Below are 21,146 nucleotides of genomic sequence, written 5' to 3'. Positions count from 1 at the left end.
ATGCAAAGTTATTTTGGATGGAATTGGTTCCATTTTCTCCCCCGGCATTTCGCTGCCCAGTTTCAGACAAACCAGCTACAGTGGCCCATGGGGGTCAGCAGTCCTGAGCATTTTTACACCTTCTAACTGGACATGCATCTACTGAAGTTTCCATTGTTGTGAACCCTGAGGTAACTTCCCAAACCCCCAACAATTTCCCCTCCCGTCCTGCAGGTGGTGCTCGATGTGGGCTGTGGGACTGGCATACTGTCCATGTTTGCCGCCAGAGCTGGGGCCAAGAAAGTGATAGCAGTTGACCAATCAGAAATCATCTATCAAGCCATGGACATAGTCAGGTGAGACACATTCCCGCTACAGTCAGTCACGTTTCCCTTAAAACCTGTTTCTCTGATACGTACTTTCTCTAAGTCTGCCTGGTTTCCTTCACCCAAATACTTTAAAGCAGCAGTCTGTCGGTGGCAGTTAACATGCTAGCAGAATTACTTCCTAGCAAAAGCGCTAGCTTGGCTACACTTGTTAGTCATGTGAACCCTGCTGTGATTGTCATAGTGGGGGTTAGACAGGACTTCTCCCCTGTGCAGCAGAGGATTGTGGGAGTAGAGGTCTGTGTGACCTCGAGCCACCTTTTTATTTGTTGCAGCTGGTTGACTTCAATAGAGCTGCTGTCAGTCGCACGGCCGTAATGCACATAATTTACACCTGCAGTCTGACCCGTTCACCCCTCGCTTCTTCTTCCCTGCAGTAGCTCCAGTCTGAAGCCTGCAGCCACACACACACACACACACACTCACACAAACACACACTCACCCACACATGTAGATGACCCCCTATTGGTGCCTTTTAATACACTCATCAGTCCAATTTCAGGTACTGTGCGTTTCCAGTTTTCCAGCAGCTGGTTCTCCACAGTGGAGTCCATTTACCTCCACCAGAGCCTCCGCTGTCCCCACGTCTACCTGCAGCCTCTTCCTCCATCACTCCCCTCCCTCTAAAATGAATTTTTGAGTTAGGGGCCATTATGACTGCTATTATTACCGTTATGTAAGAGAGTGTTGTATAAGCAAAACAACGGGGTTTGCTGAAGGAAAAGGACGTTTTAATTTTACAGCCCACTGACTCGCTGTTGGAGTGTGTGTTGGCATGCAGGCTGCGTCGCAGGTCCGCCAGCGGTGAAGATTCAGCTAAAGGGAGATGTTGTAACCCCCACCTCCCTCCTACACACTCACACACACACACACACGTTAACACACACAAACGCTCCCATGCACAGAGAAACTCCCACTCTACGGTCTTTGTCTTTGGTTTCTGTGTGTGTGTGTGCGTGTGTGTGTGTGTGTGTGTGTCCGTCACTTCGTCTTGATGTTAATATCAGGATTGTAATTAAAGTGGCTCCTGTTGGTTGGGCAGGAGCATCCATCTCCTGTCTCCACTCCAACGCCGAAGTTTAAATGAAAAGCTGGATGTGACTTCCTTCCTTCACAGTCACTTCCTTAATGGATAATGTCTAAATACTTTTTTTTAAAACTGGCTGAGATTGATGGATTGTCCAATAGAAAGCTTTGAATTGTGACACCGAAGTGGAAAAAAACTATAGAATATTTTATGTAGATGAGTCAAATTCAGCTTTTAATGGCAATATGAACTAAAGACAGACAACATATCATTAATATTGAACTATTGTCAGAGTACGCTGATTAACGTCTGTCTACTAGCCACTAATGCGCGATATAAATAGGAGTAATCCAGGACAGTAATGCAAAAGTATGTTTTAAATGAACTAAAGAACTTAAACTTCAAGTAAAAAAAATCTTTATTTTCAGTTATGTAACAGTTCCTGTTTTAGTCATTTAAAAATTAACTAATCAATTCTTAGAAACTAATTTTCTTAGATTTTTAAAACTTCTTTTCTGTTGTGTTTTTTTTTTTCTTAATCAAAGAGATTCCACCATTAAACCATGTCACGATAAAAGATTATATGTTGATGGTTATTGAAAATCTTTGTGATACTGTAAACTTAAGAAGAAAAAAAAAGACCTAATGTGTATGACGAAGGCCTAAATTTACCATCAAATGACACCAGTGTTTTACAAAGACTCATTTCCTATGATGAAATGTATAACCTCTCCTCCCACCTCTCTCACGCACACACACACACACAGACACACACACAGACAAAGCCGCACAGATACCGACTCTCTCCCCAGAGTCCTGACATTGTCCTCTAAATTACCCCAATAATGAGATTACAGTGTTTCCCTCTTGTGAAAGGTGGAGAAGGGGTGGGGGGTGGGGGGCGGGTGTTGGATTCTGGGAGGAGGTGATAGCAGCGTTAGCAGTGCAGCAGAGAGGGGAGAGACAGTTCAAGATAAGGATCGCTGCTACAGAAATGCACTCTGGGCCGCTGTGAGTAATTGTTCTGTCCTCAGTAACATTAGCTGTCATGATAATGGAATATTCACAGAGATTGATACTCAGACTGGCCGGTCTGAAAGGAAGGATCATTTAAACAGCAGCAATGATCTTACAGTTCCTACCTGTGCCTGACACCTCTGCAGGCCTACAGTTACAGTCCCCCCCCCCACTTTCTACACAACTCAGGAAAGACTGAAGATATACGCAGCAGAGACGATGCGGATTTCCAGATCTTAACAAGTTTGCAAATTGTCTAAAAACAGAGAGGAATTGATTGTTGCACAGTTTGGATGCATATCTAGAGATACAGTCTACATCACGCATTTTGTAAACTTGCGTGTCGTTAATGTGACTCTCATGTTCTTGTCAGTCGACTTGTCATCTTATCTTGAGTGATGTAAAGCTGCACTCATCTCAACTCTGATATCAATAAGGGGCCAAATGACGATGTTTAATGTGAGAGGGGTCATTGTGATGAACCCACAGAGAATTATCACTCGACTCCAGTCTGCAGTGCCTCTCAGCTCTGTGGAGTGTTTTCAGCTCATTGTTTCTGTTTTCACTGCGTGCAGCTTTACTGTTTTGATTCAGTGCGACTGCTCTCGTCAACCCCATTGAAAGCAGCAGGCAGCCGTTTTTATTGAAAAGGCTCTGATAAACCCAGTGTATGATACCTGCCCAGCACCAGACGGCAGACAGACGAAGCCGACAACCAGCTGGTAAACACTGTAGAGCATTCAGCAGATAAGCAATCATGTGTTTCCCTCAGGAGTTGGTAGAGAGCAGACCAAGGCTTAAAAGAGAGTGAGTTAATATTGGACCCAACATCAACTGATGACTTCAAATGAATGCTAATGTTGCTCTGTGCCTGCTGTATGGGTAAGTGGGTTTGCTGACAGGTTCACCATATCAACTTTATAAGGTCAGGTTTACACATTGTTCCGCTGCCACCAAGTGGGCAAAAAAATCTATTAAATCTCCTTTAGTAGGAGAGAATCTAATTGCCGTTATTGGGATTTGCGGGGTTTGTAGTAACCAGCGTTTTGAACAGTGACAGTGCACAGCGGCTAAACTACAAAGCACCATTGGTTAGTTGAATACGCTGGATGGCGTAAAATTGGCATGACTTGTGTTTCTAAGTCCTCTGACTCTTGTTCTTTCCCCACAGGTCCAACCAGCTGGAGGACAAGATCACTCTGATCAAAGGCCGCATAGAAGACATCAACCTCCCAGTGGAGAAGGTGGACATCATCATCTCAGAGTGGATGGTCAGTACATATTTATGGATGTGCACACATATATACATGATTTAGCAGTTTGTTGGAATGCAGAAGCAGTCGAAGGCCTCTACTTCTAAGGCATCATTAAAAAAATGATGCAAGTTCAGTTCTAACTCAAACGTTGCATGTTAATTTATAATCATAGCTGAGAAAGTGAATCAGTAAATGGCAGTTTATATTTCTTTCACCAAAATGCTCCTGTGTGATTTCTTGGGATCTTCTGTTGATGAAGATGAATGATGCTCCATGTACGCATTTGGTTTCCAGACCTGTTTCAGTCACTTGTTTAAATGCATTTCTGGGAGTCTGGTGTGGACAGCTCCGGTCACAGTCAAACCACCTTCCCGCTGTTAATCACTTATGGCTTTTTATGAGATTGTCGGAGTATTGACTGGGCAGAACTAAACCAGCACAGGTGGATGAGTGGATATGACTGGTTTGAAAGAGGGGGTAGTGTATAAAAAGTGTTTGAAATAAGATGTACATAGTGGAAAGTTAGTAATGTCAAATGGCTAAAGCCTGGACATGGACACAAAACATACCTGGTACCCAATACAACGGCTACATCGACACACCCACAAAAGACGTGTCCACTATGAGACAAGTCTATTATAAACTAGAGGTTAGTGTTGCAAAACAATATCTACTAATTTGAAAAGTAAGATAGCAGCGATCATTTGTTTAACAGACAGTGATAAGTTATTCAGACTCACTACAACTCTTACTGAAGTCCAAGATCTTCACTTGAAATGGCTTCTGAATAGAGATGAAGTATTGTTTTAATAGTGTGGTAAGTCAGTCACAACTTTTAACAAGTCAGTCTTTCAAGTTTCATTAAGTCTTTCTCCTTCTCTACAAACATGTGGCAGCTTGATTTGCTCAAAGCCCCTTTGACTTCATGTATATGCATTTAGTACATTGAGGATCCTCAATGTACAATAGCAAGGCCAAAAACAAGTGAAAGGGAGCACTGCACTGCTGCATGCTTTAGTTAACAAGCGAGTTGATTGAGACCAGGCTAGACCTCAACATGTTTGTTTTTTGAATTCATTTTTCCTGGACTGTTTAGAATTTGCACTTAATGGGAACCACAGGTTTTGCCTTAATATGCATCTACTTTTTGGCCTATTCTGAGACCAGTAAGTTGGCTTACATGTGTGGTGTGAAAATATCTCGGAAGCTTATTTTCTGTCCAGCAGTGAACTCTTTGAACATATATGCACATATACTCAAAATGTAGACGCTCAACTCAACCTCAAATCGGTCCTTTACCACCCAACGAGCGTGCAGGATCCAAGGTGCCAGCAGCAGTGATGCATGTTTTAAACATGGCTTAAACGCGGCTAAACTTGACCATGAGCTCCTGTGAATACCAAACAAGGAAAAGCAGTCTTCCTTCCCTTTGATGCCCATTTATCAGGGAGATTCTCTGTGGCGATACAGGCGGCACGGCCAAAGTTGAACGCACCACTGAAGTCATCCTTAATTCATGAGCATCCCATATCTGTCCCCCCTCCACCTCCACCATCCATCGTGAAACCCCAGGGTCATGAGCAGGGGTCGCCAGCCAGAGCCTTCCCATCCTCTCACCAGGGAAATTGAAATTCGGCGGGTGACGTGCCGGTGGAACGGTGAAGGATAGGGGACGTAATCTCTGATGACACCGGCTCACAGAGCGCTAATAAATCTAAGAATCCTCCAGTCACTTCTCATCACGGTGGAGATGGCAGACATTTCTCAGAGTGGCCAGGACTTCAAAAGCTGCCCTCCAATCTGCCTGTATAAAATGGAAAAATGACAGTTGTCACAGGAGTAGACTTTCCAGCCAGTGCAAATGGCGTTAGACTGTATTAAACTTTAATGGTTCTGTCTTATACCCAGGTAGTATCTTATTACCTCAGAGGGATTCTGGAGATGTCATCACTCTAGTATGTGACTTCTTTCTATTTTTTGCTCCAGATTCCTTTTTGTCATATAAATCACAGGTGCTGTGTTTTGTTTTGTTTTTAAAGACTTTATTTCTCCTTCTTTGTAAATTTTCCACATCACTGAATGTATTCCTTTTAAATATAAATCCTCTAAATATTTTATAGAATGTTAATTTTTACAGGTAGTGTAGGGAGCAGATATAAGATTGATCCTTAATTAACCACTGAGTCTGTAAAATAATCTTTTTATTACAAAACCCTTTATTAAAAAAAACACTGATTTGATCTGATTTTTAAATGTGCTTTACAAAAATATAATTTAACATCTCTTGTTAAATTTCCATCCATTTTAATTTTCAAAGTTAACAACTCTACAGATAAAACCATTCATTTCTAAAAAACTATTTGACATGCCAAACATTTAGCCAGTCAATGAATTTAAATTCTGTAATTAACTCTATATATTGGTTTTCTTTGCCAATTGAGGAGTCACAGGGAATGATGCTTGCATAAAATCTAGGTTTAAGATTTGTAATTTTATTTTATTGATATCAGCCTCAGTGTTCACTGGTAACTCGCTTGCAGCTGTATCACAGCTGTTTCAAATTACTGCAAATGCAATTTGAACATCATCACCTACTGCAGATAGTTCACATTTAAAGCGCTCAGCTGGCTTTTATTGTGAAGCAGTCGCAGGAAAGGCAATGTATTCGTCACTGAGGTTAGCACCGACAGTGGCTGTTTGTTTTAAATGGGTCAACAAAGCAGTAGATCAGTTTTAAATATTACTGGGAGTAATGGAACGAGAAGGAGCAGCCACAGTGAGCTGTTAGATGGAAGAGCTACAGGCGTCTCCTACGCATGGTAAACAACTTTGATTACTGTGCCATGCTGTGGTGTGGAAAACTAGTTGCACAGTATTCAGCATATCGTGGTTGCTTATGACAAGATGGAAAAAGCTCAATTACGTTTTTATTAAAACACTGAGTTTATTTGGCTGCTCTGTCATAAGATAAACACAGTTTCTCTTCTGTTATATTGCTGATAAAATAACTGCTCAAGAAGGGTTTGCTTTCCGTTACCACGGTAACCAACTTTAAAGTCATTTCGATTAATCTTGGCCTAGTTGGTGTAGTTCCTCTCTGCCTTATGCCCAAACATCCTGGTCACTTTCAACTGTAAATTTGCGAAACGACGTCCAACCGCTGCATCTTTGTGACTTTGATCAAGGTTTAATACCTTGACCTGACATGGCTGTAATGCATGCCTCTGGTCTCATCTGACCCTGCTCCAAATACACTCAAACACACACACTAACACAGATTGGAGGCTTGCTAAGGCCACCAGAGAATGGTCTAATTGGGTCAAAGCAATGGCAGGGATGCATAGGGGGAATTGTGTAACTAAGAATAGATTAACATCCAGCATTTCTTCTGTGCATAGAAGCCACATGCTTTGTTGTTGCAAGGAATATAGGATTGATTTAAAATAAAAAGGAAAAGAGAACCAGAACTGAAACCTGGCTACTTTTCACATAGCTACACTCAGGTTAGTTAGTAGGTAGAAAGTGTAGTGTAACAGTCCAGTGAGTCTGTCACTGAACAGTGTAATTAATCTGAAATTTGTAGAATTAATATGCCTACAAATCCATGCTCTGTGGATCAAGTGAGAGAGCCTTGGGCTTACTGGCAAAATCAAAGCAATAACTACATCCATCTCTCATCAGATGAATAGTGATTGGAAGTGTTGTTCTGTGGCCTGGAAAGTGCTCTGTATTGAGTGGAAGGCATCCAGTGAAAAATGTTTAGGACTGTAAATTAATTCAGTATAACTAAAGAACAGAATCTTGCTTGTCGCTCCAACTTTGAAGTGTTTAACTTAGGGATGGACACATTTAACAACATGCCTCCATAGTGCTACTAGTGGTCAAAGGGGAAACTGTTAGCTTTAAGACCCATCAAAGGAGTTCCTCCAAAACTGTCTTATTTACATGTGCATATGTGAATTTAGCATGTTAAATTGGTTGTTGAGTGTTCAATTGGAAAACATCGACACTGTTGATGTGCTTACACATCAGAGCCATTTCTTCAGCAACAGTAAGAGCCTGTCTCAGTGACTGCACGCAGCGTTTCAGAAAGCGGTTTGCAAGCAAAAAATACTGTGTTTAAATAAGACGGTCTTGAAGTTGTTGGAAGGGATATTATCTTTTTACTTTAAGCTCGGCTCATAATTTCCCCCACTCATTTGCATCTTCATGTTAAGCTGGGCTGACATGTCACAGTGCTAGTGTTACCCCTGGGGTTGGATGCATAGAGATGTAAACTGTCTTACAAACACGATCTTGATCTCAAAGACATTCTCTGAAGTAATATAAAGCTGAACTGAATTGGTTGATTAACTCATCTAACTCTCTGTAAAACAGGAAATAAGCACATTTCACAAAATGTCAAGAGTATTCACTTAATTACATTTTCATTAATTTAACAGCCATCTTTACAAATGCTATTTTTCACTCTCATTGCTGTGGATACTTTACATCATTAAGTTATTATTTTGACAGCTGTATTACTCAGAGTTTTATTCGTGCTGTGTAATTGACCTTCAGTTATTTTTTTGTATGTCATGAGATCCTATCATTAACAACAGATGTCAGAAATGATTAAAAGGGTGTTGGAGTTTAAAAAAGAGCTGGAACTATTCATATACCAGAACCTTGTAAAGTTGTAAAAGTTTTTTCATGAAGTAATAAGTTACTTACCTGATAATTAAAGGCTGTTATGGAAGAGAAACAAAGGATTATATCAGTGATGTTCAGCTGTCAGAGTTGTTGGATCGAGCAGACAGACGGTGGTTACAGGGCTAATAGACAGAGTTGGGTGATGAATGTGGTGTATCCGTGGTGGTGGTGTTGGTGGAGGAGGAGGAGAAGGGGGCAAATGAGTGTCTGCTGTGGCAGTGTTTGAGAGACTGCCTTTAGCAGAACCACTGTCATTTCATAACTCACAACATTGATCGGTCCTCTCTCTCAGCACACCAAAAAACAAACAGTCCAGAGCAGATAAGAGACTGGGGGGGGGGCTGAGTTCCCCAAAGGCTAAATAAAGATTGTCACTCTAAGATCAATCACAGGTGATGGGCCTGCTAGCTTGATAGTGTTTAATGGCACGGTCATACAAAAACGGACATGAGAGTAGACTGTCGGGCGAGAGTTGGCTTTAACAAACTTTTGTTACATAATACTGGACTCTGCATTAAGAACTGAAGCCTTAAAATGAGCTCTGAAAATCACTAGAGACAAACCACAAACAAGACAATAACTTTACTTGTTATCTGCATTCAATGGAAAAGTCCACCCTGAATACATTAACTTGGACACAGTGAGCTCACACTGATATAATCTGTATATCCGACTCTATTTTTGCAGAATTTAATTTCCAAATGTGGATAACTGTAATAATAAAGATAACATGATATCTATTAGATCAGTCCAGCAGCTGTAATGATAAGATAGAAAGAAATATTTCAGCAGTGTTTCGTATGCAAGTCTGCACACTGACAGGTGCCATGGCGAGTCATTGTCCTGTTTTCTAACTTCACATTTCAACTCTGCAGAAAAGCATATAAGTTGTTACATATAAGTGTCTGATGTTGATGCCAATCCCTCACATTACCAGTTCCTTAGGTCTCACACGTTCAACAATCATTTAGGCTGCAGTCAGAAGAGAAAAAATCAGGAGATCGATCTCTACACCAACAGGAACCAAAAAAATATAAAGGCAACCAGGAGACATGCTGTGTTTGAAATCAACTAATATCCCTTGCATGAGGAAAAAGATTATATAATATAATGTATATAATCTTTGTCCATATTGTCATGATATGTCTCGGTATATTAGACTGAGGCAGTTCTGGCCACATTTTAAATGAGACTTTTCTCCTTTTTACCGCCCATCAAACCTGCAGATAGTACCAAGTTGTTGTCTCTTTTCCATTTCAAAAGTCCCGTCCTTTCCTGCCGCAAAGCTGAAATGCTGAGGTGAACCTTACAAGTTATTAAAGACTGCTCTGTCAACTGCTCAGATTAGGGAATATTCTGTACCGATCAAGACCCTGATCGCTTCTAAGGAATCTGCAATATAATGGCCTGATCCTACTGTATTTCTAAAGGGTAATATAGTCCAAGTTTTACGAAATAATATGAAATATGATGATAGAAATGAAGTATTGACATTTCCTTGAAAGAATATTTAGTCTTTCACCATGAATGCTGACCCTGCATCATATATCATGTTTTTGATAACAGTTTGTGGACGGAGGCAATGGCCAGGATCCTTGAATAGCTCTTATTGAGGTGTGCTGTAACTCACCTTGGGTGGGTGGATGTTCAGTTTGTTTCATTAAAATGTGAAAGGATCCCTGAACAAGAGAAGTATCAAAGAGCTGTGTTCAACTTCTCCCCTGTGGAGGATTTCTTTGTGCCCACGTCTCCGATATTTTACCCTGAGGTGAACATAGTTTGACTACAAAACAAGTGTCAGTGGAACAGAAATATATATACACACACACACACACACACACACACACACACACACACACACACACACGCACACAAAGTCCGAATCAATGTGTGTGGTAGTGTTGTGAACTCAAATTAATGGCAGCCCTTCCTCTTTAGCCTCATAATCAGTGCTGGGAGCTTCACCTGCCCTAGAAGAAGGAGGTAGTCATCAGTCATCCTGTCCTTCAGTCTGACTGACTGTCAGTCACACACACACACACACACAGACACACACACACACACACACACACACACACACACACAGACAGTGATGGCGCCACAGGTGTGTCCATGTTCTAATGAGGATTTATTGGCTGTACTTACTTCTCTAAGACCTTCAAACACTCCAGGAAGTGGTTTTCAGCCAGCTGCCTATGTAACAAAACTTCTAATGCATTTAACTCATCCCAGTTGTTAATATTAGGTAGGTTTCTGCTGCTGTGGTGAATTGTAATCCAGGTAATTGGATATGTGGAGTATACGGATAATCATGCAGATTTGTTTAGACTGATTTTCACCTAGATTTTATACTTTTACACTTGCACACAAAACATGTTTCCTCCTGCCGGAGAGCGATTCCTAAAATATTGCTATTCATTCGTCAGTCATCCATCACTCATGTCACATAGCCGTATAATGTCATAAGTATGTCAGTCCACAAAATCCATCAGAAAGACATATCTGTGTTGCATATTAGCACAGCATGCAACTCTTTTTCTTCCTCTTAGTGCCTAGTGAAGCAGGGTGGTATATTAAGACTAATTGCGCAATTCAATACAGTAATAACTACTCTTTATATCCAAAATGCAACGTTGCAGTTCTCCAAACAACCAAAGTAAAGGGGTAGCTGCTCCCTGGTTTGAGTAGCATTGCTGCATGCAGAACGTGAACCTGACGACCTGATGTATCCCTCAAACAGACATCCTCATAAACCCAAACCCATAATCCTGCATCACTCAGCTGACATTGTTTTTTGTGGAGAGAAATGGCCCCCTTGTTCCTTCAAAATGATGAATTTAATAACGGCCCATGAATGCTTGGACAAGTACACCGCCGAATACAAGTGTATTAGGATTTTTATAGTGTATGTGTGAATTCAAAGCTATAACTTTTTATTTCACACAAAGGCACACAAAGGCAAATACTGCTTTATTTCTTAGGCTGCTGAGTTAGACTTTGACCTTAAAAGCAAATGGGTTTTCATCTATAGGTGCCTTTCCCAAAATCCAAACAGTAAATTCATGCTTTGGCCTGTGTTACATATCAGATTATCTAGTAATGAGGTCTACTGGTGACATGATGGAGGTTCTTTGCTCATTACAGCTAGACGCAGCCTGTAAAACCTAACGAGGTTTAATTATGTCGTGCTCCCTTCATTCATTTGTTCAACAGTATTTAGGTTAACAATTTATAGAACAGAAAATAATGAAAGGAGAGAGAGAGTAAAGGACAAATACAACATAGGTAAGATGAGATAAAATATGCTTTATTTCCCCAGGGGGGAAAGATATGTTCAGACTGAACATGAAACGGGTTTTAGATGAAGCATGATTCATATAAAGCCACTGCAATGATAGCAGTGGATGGCAATATGCACAAATTTCTGGTTGGCACAAATTGAGGCAGAGACAAATCAAATCAAAGACTCAGTGACTCCCAATTCATGAATGTATAGAGACAGGACTTAAAAGGATAGAGACTGCATACCTTATGTCTGTACATCTTTGATGTCTGTGAGGGTTTGTTTTGTCTTAGTAAAGACGTAATACAAAAAATGGTAGAAATTTTGGACCATGAAATTAAACAGAAGATAAATATAATAGGTACATGCACATCCTTGAATCCTTATTTTGATTGTATTTTACAGGCAATGGAAATCGCTGTAACATCTAAAAACACAGGATGTCCTTGGTTTCTGAGGAGCCGCTGCTTCTAATAACCTTGTAGCTATACTGCAAATTACTTTGCTGTTGCACTACCTTTCATTTGCATGGCTTTAAAATGGAAATCAGGCCGATATTGAAACCTGCACCGTATACACTTGAAGCAATAACACACTAAAATCTATTACAGCGATGTTTGCGATATGTTTATGCTAATTTGGTGTAATCTGACCACAGACTAGTATAGAGGAGGCATGTTGACGTGGAGGTGCTGCCTTCAGTATTCAGTGAAGCATGAAAGTACTCCCACCCACAGACACACACACACACACACACATCCAGAAACACACACATTCATGCATGCACACCATCTCCTTTATTTTGCCTTGGCCCTCTCGGGACTGGAAGTGATGATGATCTGCAGTAATTGAGGAACACGTGTGTTGAATGCAGAAGGAGAGGAGGAGGAACTGGAGGGAGGAGGAAAGTGTAAACAGCTGATGCAGATTTTGTACCAACGTGTCTCTTGGTACCTATAATTGACAGCCAATCAGTGTCCCAAGGGTTGATGGACAAGGGTTCTGTAAATTGTAAAAAAAAATTTCTACTGTGCCTCCAGCAACTAAAGACAGGAAAACATTGCAGCAGTAATTATAAAAGTTCTCCATCTGTAATACATAATAGCTTTTAGTGTAAAATTAAGGGCACTGATAACTCAATAAAACAAGTACAAAGGTAACACAACTGTAAAAGTGTTCTTCTTTTGTGTGTGTTGGTGTGTGTGTTGGTGTGTGTGTTGGTGTGTGTGTTGGTGTGTGTGTGTGTGTGTGTGTTTGTGTGTGTGTGTTGCTGCATACGTGGATGTGTATGTGAGTGCGTGCGGTAGCCCACTCAGGGGAATGTGTTTTATATGCTAATTTTGTTAATGTGTATAAGCTGCTCCAGCCCATTCTCATTAGGTTTTCATTAGTCTCTTTTATGGAAATGCACAGTGACTATACTGCAGAGCATCGCCTGCTCCAGCCTGACAGTAAACGGAGCTGTTTCCTCACGCTAACACCTCCACCTGTCTGTATCACTGAGCCCTCAGACACACGGATCGATTGGTGGAAATGGTATCAAAAAAGTTAGTAAATAAGTCTAGTTGAGATTTAATCTTGTTTTTCTCAACACAAGTCAATGAAGATAAAGTGAAGTGAGATAAAAGAGAATGTGAGGCAGATAAAGCCTTTTTTTTCTTTTTTTTTTTTTTCTTGGTGTAGTTTTTAACTTTACATTTAACTAATTTTTTAAACCAGGTCGATCACTCTTTTGCAGGTACATCAAGATTGTTTTGTGAGAAACGCCAGTAAATCGGGAAAGGCCTTAACTCCTAGAGGGATACTTTAACTTTTTTTTACAGTAGCAGTTAGCTTCATTGCTGACACATCGTGATTAAGACAGTTTTAAAGTTAGTTTCTTGAATTTATTTTTAATTTTTTTGCTCTTTCAACAGAGGCTAACTGTTTCTACCTGCCTCCACTCTTTGTGCTAAGCTAGGCTAAACATGTTGCTATCTCTGTTGTAATCACACAGAGCTTGAATTAACCTTCTCATTTAACTTTCAGAAAGCTTGCAAATCAGCAAAGATCCCAAAATGTCAGAGTATTTTTCGGACTTAACGCAACATATCAGTATAACAGTATAGTTTGTGGTGTAAAAAGCTCAGTTGTTTACACTCAGGTTGTGGTCATTTCTCATAAATGATGGGCCCCTCTTGCAAACCTTTGCAGCCTCCACCAAATTGATCTTCATTCTCTTCCAGCATTTCAAACAATTAATCCAAGAAAATTAACTTGAATCAAAAACATAGTTGGCTTTTTAATGAAAGGTTTTAAGTCTTAAATCACTCCTAAAACACTGTTGGTCAGAATTTGATGGAACTGCCAGAACTCAATTTAGATACTATATTCCCATAATTAAACTTATCAATTCTGCCTGCCTCGAAGGATACGTTTGCATCATTAAAAGTCCAACTTTGTAACACCTTCTTGTGATACCAGACAGTTGGTGTGAGTGAAATAGCATACAGACACAGAATTGGATCTGTGTTTTTGGTAATTAATATTGCAGATGCATGAATTAGGGAGGTGTGGTACGTGCTGCTTGCTGGCAGGACATGGGGGGGGGGGCAGTAATCCTGGAGCATTGTTGACAATAAAAGTAAGGTGTGACTCTGCTTTCAGGCATCTCTCTCTCTCTCTCTCTCTCTCTCTCTCTCTCTCTCTCTCTCTCTCTCTCTCTCTCTCTCTCTCTTTCATATCCTCTTTCCTTCAAGCGAATCAGTGTCCTGTGAAATTGGGCTCTAAATTACGAGGCCGGTGTACTCTGTGTGAGGGGGTTTTAAAAATGACCTGCTCTGTCGCTAAGGACATCGACTGGACCACGTCAGTCGGCAGCAGGCGAGCGGCCAGTCTGACTTTGGTTCGAGACCAGTCCACTATCAATAAACGGAGAGGATGTTTCCCCTTATCGGCTCACAGAGGTTGAGTTGGTTATATCAGCTTCATCGCCGTCATCATTATCAGCTCAGGCATATGACAGCGATGGTGACGATTCTGGAGTTATAAATCAGGGCTGTTTCCGCTGTTTGTCTGCTGCTCGCCCTCCTCTCCTCTCTCCAACTCTGGATTTGAATAATAAGGCTCTTATCTCGCTGAATTGCTATTCAGCTGGCCACTGCATTCTCTCTATCACTCTGTCGTGCTCTTCCTCTCTCCTGCTTTCCACTTTGTCTTCATCATACGAATGCACACACACACACACACACACTCACACACTCACTCACTCTTAATCTCCTGCCCTGGCCCTCACCTCTCCTTGTCCCTCTTTCCCTTCACTGAAGAAAAATCAGACATATTTGATTCTTAAACATAACTAAGCTATCGTGAATGAGTTCACACTACAAATTTCATCAGTTGTATCACTGTGTAGCCGCTTATTTTCTTGCTCAGATGGGTGCAGCTCTCCAAATACACTGGTAGCGAGCCATTTCCCAAATATTCCCAAACTTACAAATATAGAATACACCATGATAGCACTAAAGATTTGTTATCACATTGATTTCTCATTGTTGTTTTAGCATTTTCATGAGTTATGTCCAGGTGAAGGCATTTATTGTGAGAAAAAAATTATATCCAGATTGAAAACTGAATATGTTGCGTTTCGTTATGCTTGTGTTTTCATCCTGAAGCACAGATCTGAAAGCACTGTTGGGTTTTTTTGTTCCTGAAGGAGGCAGTCAGTGTCACAGCTCACAGAAGTTAGAGTAAAATGCGCATGTAGGGATTTTGCTCCACCTCCTTGTCCCTGATGGAGATGTGCCGTCCCATAAGTTTTGAACCAGCCCAGATGTTGTGCTCACAAATAACATATTGAAGGGGCCAGCGTTGCAGCTCGAGCTCACACGATTGGTCGGGTTTTCTGGTTGAAGGGCTGGTAGGTGGAAAAAGCCATTTGTCAGCAGTATCTGCCACTCAGGTCGAAGCCTAAAAGATGTGGACAAAACTCAATTTCAGCATTAATGAAATAATACCACGGTTAATGTGCAGTTTACTGGAGCAGAACACGAGGTCAGCCCAGGGTCAAACCTTTGGATGCAGGGCGGCAGACCACGTGGGCACATCACTCAATTCACAGTCACTGCTAATTCACATTTTCACCCTGGTGATGTTGGATTAAAAAATAATTGAATTGTCCAGCAGTTCTGTAGCCGTCTCCTGGCCTGCATTTATTACATGCCTGGAACTGTCGAAGGCAGCAGGTGATGCTGAATGAGAAGCTGCTTTTGTCTTTTGTTCAGTGAACTTTTTCCATAAGAAGCTGAGATAGTAACTTGTATTTCCTCTCTTCCAGGGTTACTTCCTGCTGTTTGAGTCCATGTTGGACTCAGTCCTGTACGCCAGAGACCTCTACTTGGCTGACGGTGGCTCAGGTAGGTCACATATTCTTTCTCCTGTCCTCACCACAGAATCCAGATCACGCAAAGGATAGTTTGGTTAGATTAGAATCTATGTGTTGGTCAGAATTAGCTTTTGATACTCATATATTCATTTTCTCATATAAATAAACCTTTTTTTTTTTTTTTCCAAATATCAGATTTCACAGAAACTCCCTTCTCCACAGAAAATTTGTTTTCAGTAATGTTTTGTGAAATCATTTTTAATTTTAAGAGTGATGAAATACTGGCGATCAACCAAAGTGGCATGTGGGAGGTGGGAGGGGGGGTGTCAAGGGGTGTGTGTTTCTGCTATAGTGTCACTGCGAGCCAAACTCACCTTCCCACCAGTGTGAAAATTTACAGTAAATACAGACTCTCTTGGGTGCGCTCCAAAACCTGACCAGTACAGAGCAGCTTTGTGCCAACTGGCCATGGTTTGCACTCTGTTCCACTTCAGCACACCTGAATCAAGAGCTCCATGCCGAATGTACAAACAGCATTGTAAACAATACAGATTAATAAATACATATGCAATGTGCTGATTCAAATGAAACAGGTAGTGTCTCTGCCAACAATAAAGAGAAGTCAAAAGACTAAACTCAGATTTACAACAGCATTTCCACTGCCTGCTGCTGTTTAATCATCAGCTGATAGCGATTCAACCTCAGACCTTATGTGCTGCCTGTTCTCCATTTTAAGCGAGTTTCCCTGGACTTGCCGGCGCGACCAAATGGAGAACAGCTTGTGAAAATGTATGATCAAATGGGACAGCTCAGCTTTTTATGGAAGTATTTCTGTGCCATCTGAGTTTGAATATGAATTTCTAAGATTGAATTTTTTCAGTATCAAAATCAGACTTTGAATTTTAAAAACCATCAAATTTCTAGCACTGAATTTTTTTTTGCCTCTGAATTTTTTTCAATGTTGAAATAAATTCAGTCTAAAAAAATTCAACCTCAAAAAATTCAACATCTCAAAAAATTCAACATCTCAAAAAATTCAACCTCAAAAAATTCAACCTCAAAAGAACCAGACTCAACATCCGGGTCACCAGGGAGAAGCAATCGATCCCTGTCTCAATTAAGCCAACGTCCAGCCAATCATCTTACGGTCATCTGACACCCACCCAAGTAGGACAGACCGGTCCAGCCATGGCCACGAACGCAGGTGATGGTGCTTCGGTGAGTCTGTTTACTTTATTTGTTTTAATGAAGTGGCGTTCGTGAAAACTGCGTTAGTAGTAACTGTTAAGGATTCTCATTCAAACTCCACTTCAGTACAGCTTCCATTATTGCTTTATTTTCCATAACGACCGCTGGAACACACAAAGGAAAAGTTGTATATCCGGTAATCATGGTACCGAAAATGCAGGTACCGACGTATTTTTTGCATCTCGACATCAACTTGGTACCGAAGTATCGGTTCTCGTGACAACCCGTAGCTGTATGAAAACAATAACTAATGAGACAAAATAGACGCGCGAATGGAAACATATAATTCTGGGCCACAGTGGTCTATAACAGTTGTTTAAGGAGCGCAGTCCGAGGAATAAATACTCAGAAATGATCTGTTTCATTTTAATAAGGAGTATGGAAAAATATGGGAAATGGGATCGTTCAGTCAAAGAGGAGCTGATGAATGCAGCTTCTGGTAAGCAGGCTGGGCTAAATACAGGTAAAGCAAGGAGGGTAGGTCAGCTAACGGGAGGACTGGTGGGTATAGACTGGTTTGTTGCTTGTAGCCGTTTGTCAACAGCTGCCATTACTAACTTAGAGCAACCACGATATGCTGTCACCCACTGTTTCCCACAGAAAAAAATAAAATAAAAAATAAACAGCGTTTCACCATCTACCATCTCTGCCAGTCAGCCCCTGCACCTGCCGTCTCTAATTGTACAGTGTTAAAATTACCCCCTCCCCTTCTTCTAAAATCCTGAGGGAAACACTGTCACCAGTTAACACTATCACGGTTTAATAGCCTACTTACAGTTAGCTAGTTACTAACGCAGTTTTCACGAACGCCACCTCATTAAAACAAATAAAGTAAACAGACTCATCGAAACACCATCACCTGCGTTCGTGGCCATGGCTGGACCGGTCTGTCCTACTTGGGTGGGTGTCAGATGACCGTAAGATGATTGGCTGGACGTTGGCTTAATTGAGACAGGGATCGATTGCTTCTCCGTGGTGACCCGGATGTTGAGTCTGGTTCTTTTGAGGTTGAATTTTTTGAGGTTGAATTTTTTGAGGTTGAATTTTTTGAGGTTGAATTTTTTGAGATGTTGAATTTTTTGAGATATTGAATTTTTTTAGACTGAATTTTTTGAGGTTGAATTTTTTTAGACTGAATTTATTTCAACATTGAAAAAAATTCAGAGGCAAAAAAAAATTCAGTGCTAGAAATTTGATGGTTTTTAAAATTCAAAGTCTGATTTTGATACTGAAAAAATTCAATCTTAGAAATTCATATTCAAACTCAGATGGCACAGAAATACTTCCATAGCTTTTCAGCAAACATTAAATTTACAAAGGAGGTAATTTGTCTAACTCTAGTTTTCAACCCCAAAAAGGTTTTTCTCTGCAAATCTTATAATATTTGTACTATTGATGAAATGAATCCACATGTTGTGTATATGCATGTGTTAGCAACTCAACAAAGGAATATTTGGTGGGGCAGCGCGGAGTGATACTGAGGTCAGATTTACCTGAAATTTAACCTGCCAGCAGGGAGACACCTTGTAATAATCCCTTGGTTATTAAAAGTAACACGTGGGAATTAATGGAGTGTTTTCCTCTATTTCCCACTGGCTGTGTCAAATTGCACATGGGTCTATACAAGCAGCAAACATTGCAGTACTTCCCTTGATTTATACAATCCAATCCAAGCAAAGCCGGAAATGTATGACAGATTTTTGTTTATTATCTTCACTTGAAAGAGGCGGTGCTCAGAGGTGGTGCAACAAACAGCTGAATGGGAATGGTCCAGTCAGCGGGGAGGCTCAGCAGCTCACCTCAAGCTGACACACAGCTGTTTTAAAGACAACATGTCTCCTGTACGGCTGGCGTGAAGGATGGGCGAAGAGGAGAGACATGGATACAGTAGCTGAGTTTGGCGTCTGAGTTTTCACACTTTGCCTCAGTGGCAACCTGGCAGTGTTGGTTTGACTTCATGCTGCTTGACATGTTGTTGTACTCCTGTTTTATTTTGTCTCATTTAATGCGTCGTGTAACCAAAGATATTAGAAGCAAAAGATAGAAGATGGATATTTGAAATGAGGTTTTTGAGTCAAAATAATGAAACCCTATGGTGCACTAAGACTACAGCTTGACACGTATGGAAAGACCCTTGCTCTTCAGGGATTTTCCTTTGTGCGTGTTTGTGTGCATGTCAGTCTCCGGTGTCATCCCACCGCTGCCACGGACCAGATTTAATGGCTTGTGCCAAATGTGACCCAACTAAGGAACGGTTCCACCACATTGCCTTTAGTCGCTCCTTGGGACGTGAGGGAGAGGTCACACTCACCTATAGAGACAGATCTGTTAGCGAGGGAGATTGGACAGGCGAAGGTGCGACCTGAGCGAGTCAGAAAGTGACAGGTCAGAGGACACCATATGGTTCGTCATGAGCCTTTAACCTTGACGCTCCCAACACGGGCTTCTCTCACTGGATCTACTGCCAGGGAGCATTGTGGGAAGTATTATGAAAACAAAGAAAAGTAGTCCAGCAGCACCATAGACTTGAACAAGTGGAGCACTGGGCTCTAATCATGGTGTAATATGGAACCAGGAAATCTTTTTAAGCTTGACATCCTAAAACATAGTCCTGACACTATGTCTATTTAAATAGCATATAGTCCGGGGGCTATGGATCCTCTCTGGTCCTGCCCCTGCTGCTGTACTATTGCTGAAGTGACTTCTAGAATAACATATATAAGCATTTTGTTGTTTGGTTTTTTTTTGTTGTTGTTTTTATTATTTTGAATTGAAATTAGTTTTAAGGTCAGTATAGCTGTTGTTGTTATAGCAGTGTCCAGGGATTCAGGTCTTGGCATTGGCCAGTGTTGCATTCTCACCTACTGGACATATTGTGTTTGCTTAAGGCGAGGGGTGACGCCTGGGTAGAGCGTACAGGAGGCAGGATAGAGGCGTCATCGGCAGGCCCACTCGCTCGTTGTGAATTCTCCAGACTACTACTAGGGAGCTGGCAGGGTAAAGTCCATTTAATGTCCTGTCCAACTAATTCGGACATTTGCGTTCTCACATACGGCTCCTCAGGGTAATGTCGAGATAGGTTCAGGGTTGCAATGCAACGTGTGAAAGCACTGTGAGAGGCTGAGAATTTCACTAATTTGATAAATTCTGTTTACTTCTCATGGCTAATTCAGCATGCATGCGTGCATGGTGCCAGGAACTAAAAAGAGGTTAGTTACCTGTGTCTGTACTGTGAGTGGAGCCTCCTCCATATTATTATTTTTGTTCAGAGGTAAACATGCCCCAGGCAGTATTTATGTGCAAATCTGTGAAGCAGAATATTCCTGCATTTCTGCACAGCCAGACTGCACCTTAATGTAACAGCCACAACAAAGGCCCGTACCTTAACTTAATTTATCTAATGTTGATCTTAATACAGTAATTGTGTCACATTACATTTATCAACTTCTGTTCTTAAGTATATTTCAGTGTGTGTGTGTGCACGTGGCTGTGCTGAGTTATTAGTACAGCCCTGCAGTACTGCTGCTGTATGTGTGTTTAAGCTACATTAGAAGAGAGTTACAGCGGCTCCCTCATTCTCCCCACTACATTAACCTCCCCTCCATCCTTAAATGTGTCCCTGCATGCCTGGCACAGCACAGCGTCCAGGGAAAAGGGATCGGTTTTGTCCCATGCCCCCTCCCACACCGTCTTTCCCTCTTTCACAGCCGACCAATGGGGGAGATGGAGAGAGCAAGAGAAGAGGGTGGAAAGGGGGGGTGCATGACAAACGGGCTGTGAGCAGCGAGTCGAGAAGGACGCAGATGTCAAAGCCATGAATCTGGGGACGCCCGTGTACCCCCCCCCCCTCCTTCTTCCCCTTCGTCTTTCTCCCTCTCCATCCACACCACAGCAC

General features: G+C 41.4%; 1 protein-coding gene across 2 annotated transcripts in view; it reads left to right on the top strand.

The window, feature by feature from the left end:
- Nucleotides 1-21,146, top strand: part of prmt3 (protein arginine methyltransferase 3) — a 52,205-nt gene that overhangs the window by 7,589 nt on the left and 23,470 nt on the right. For both annotated transcript variants that reach the window (XM_023406915.2, XM_087174146.1), the window contains 3 exons: nucleotides 214-335; nucleotides 3,581-3,680; nucleotides 15,956-16,034. In XM_023406915.2, coding sequence (XP_023262683.1) covers nucleotides 214-335; nucleotides 3,581-3,680; nucleotides 15,956-16,034 — 301 coding nt within the window. The remainder of the gene's footprint in view (nucleotides 1-213; nucleotides 336-3,580; nucleotides 3,681-15,955; nucleotides 16,035-21,146) is intronic.

Source organism: Seriola lalandi, unplaced genomic scaffold (assembly GCF_002814215.2).
Source record: "Seriola lalandi dorsalis isolate HSWRI2012SDOR001 ecotype SW California unplaced genomic scaffold, Sedor1 jcf7180002054319, whole genome shotgun sequence".
Lineage (NCBI taxonomy): Eukaryota > Metazoa > Chordata > Actinopteri > Carangiformes > Carangidae > Seriola > Seriola lalandi.
The sequence above is the reverse complement of the archived record's forward strand: the minus strand, read 5'-3'. Positions and strand labels throughout refer to the sequence as shown.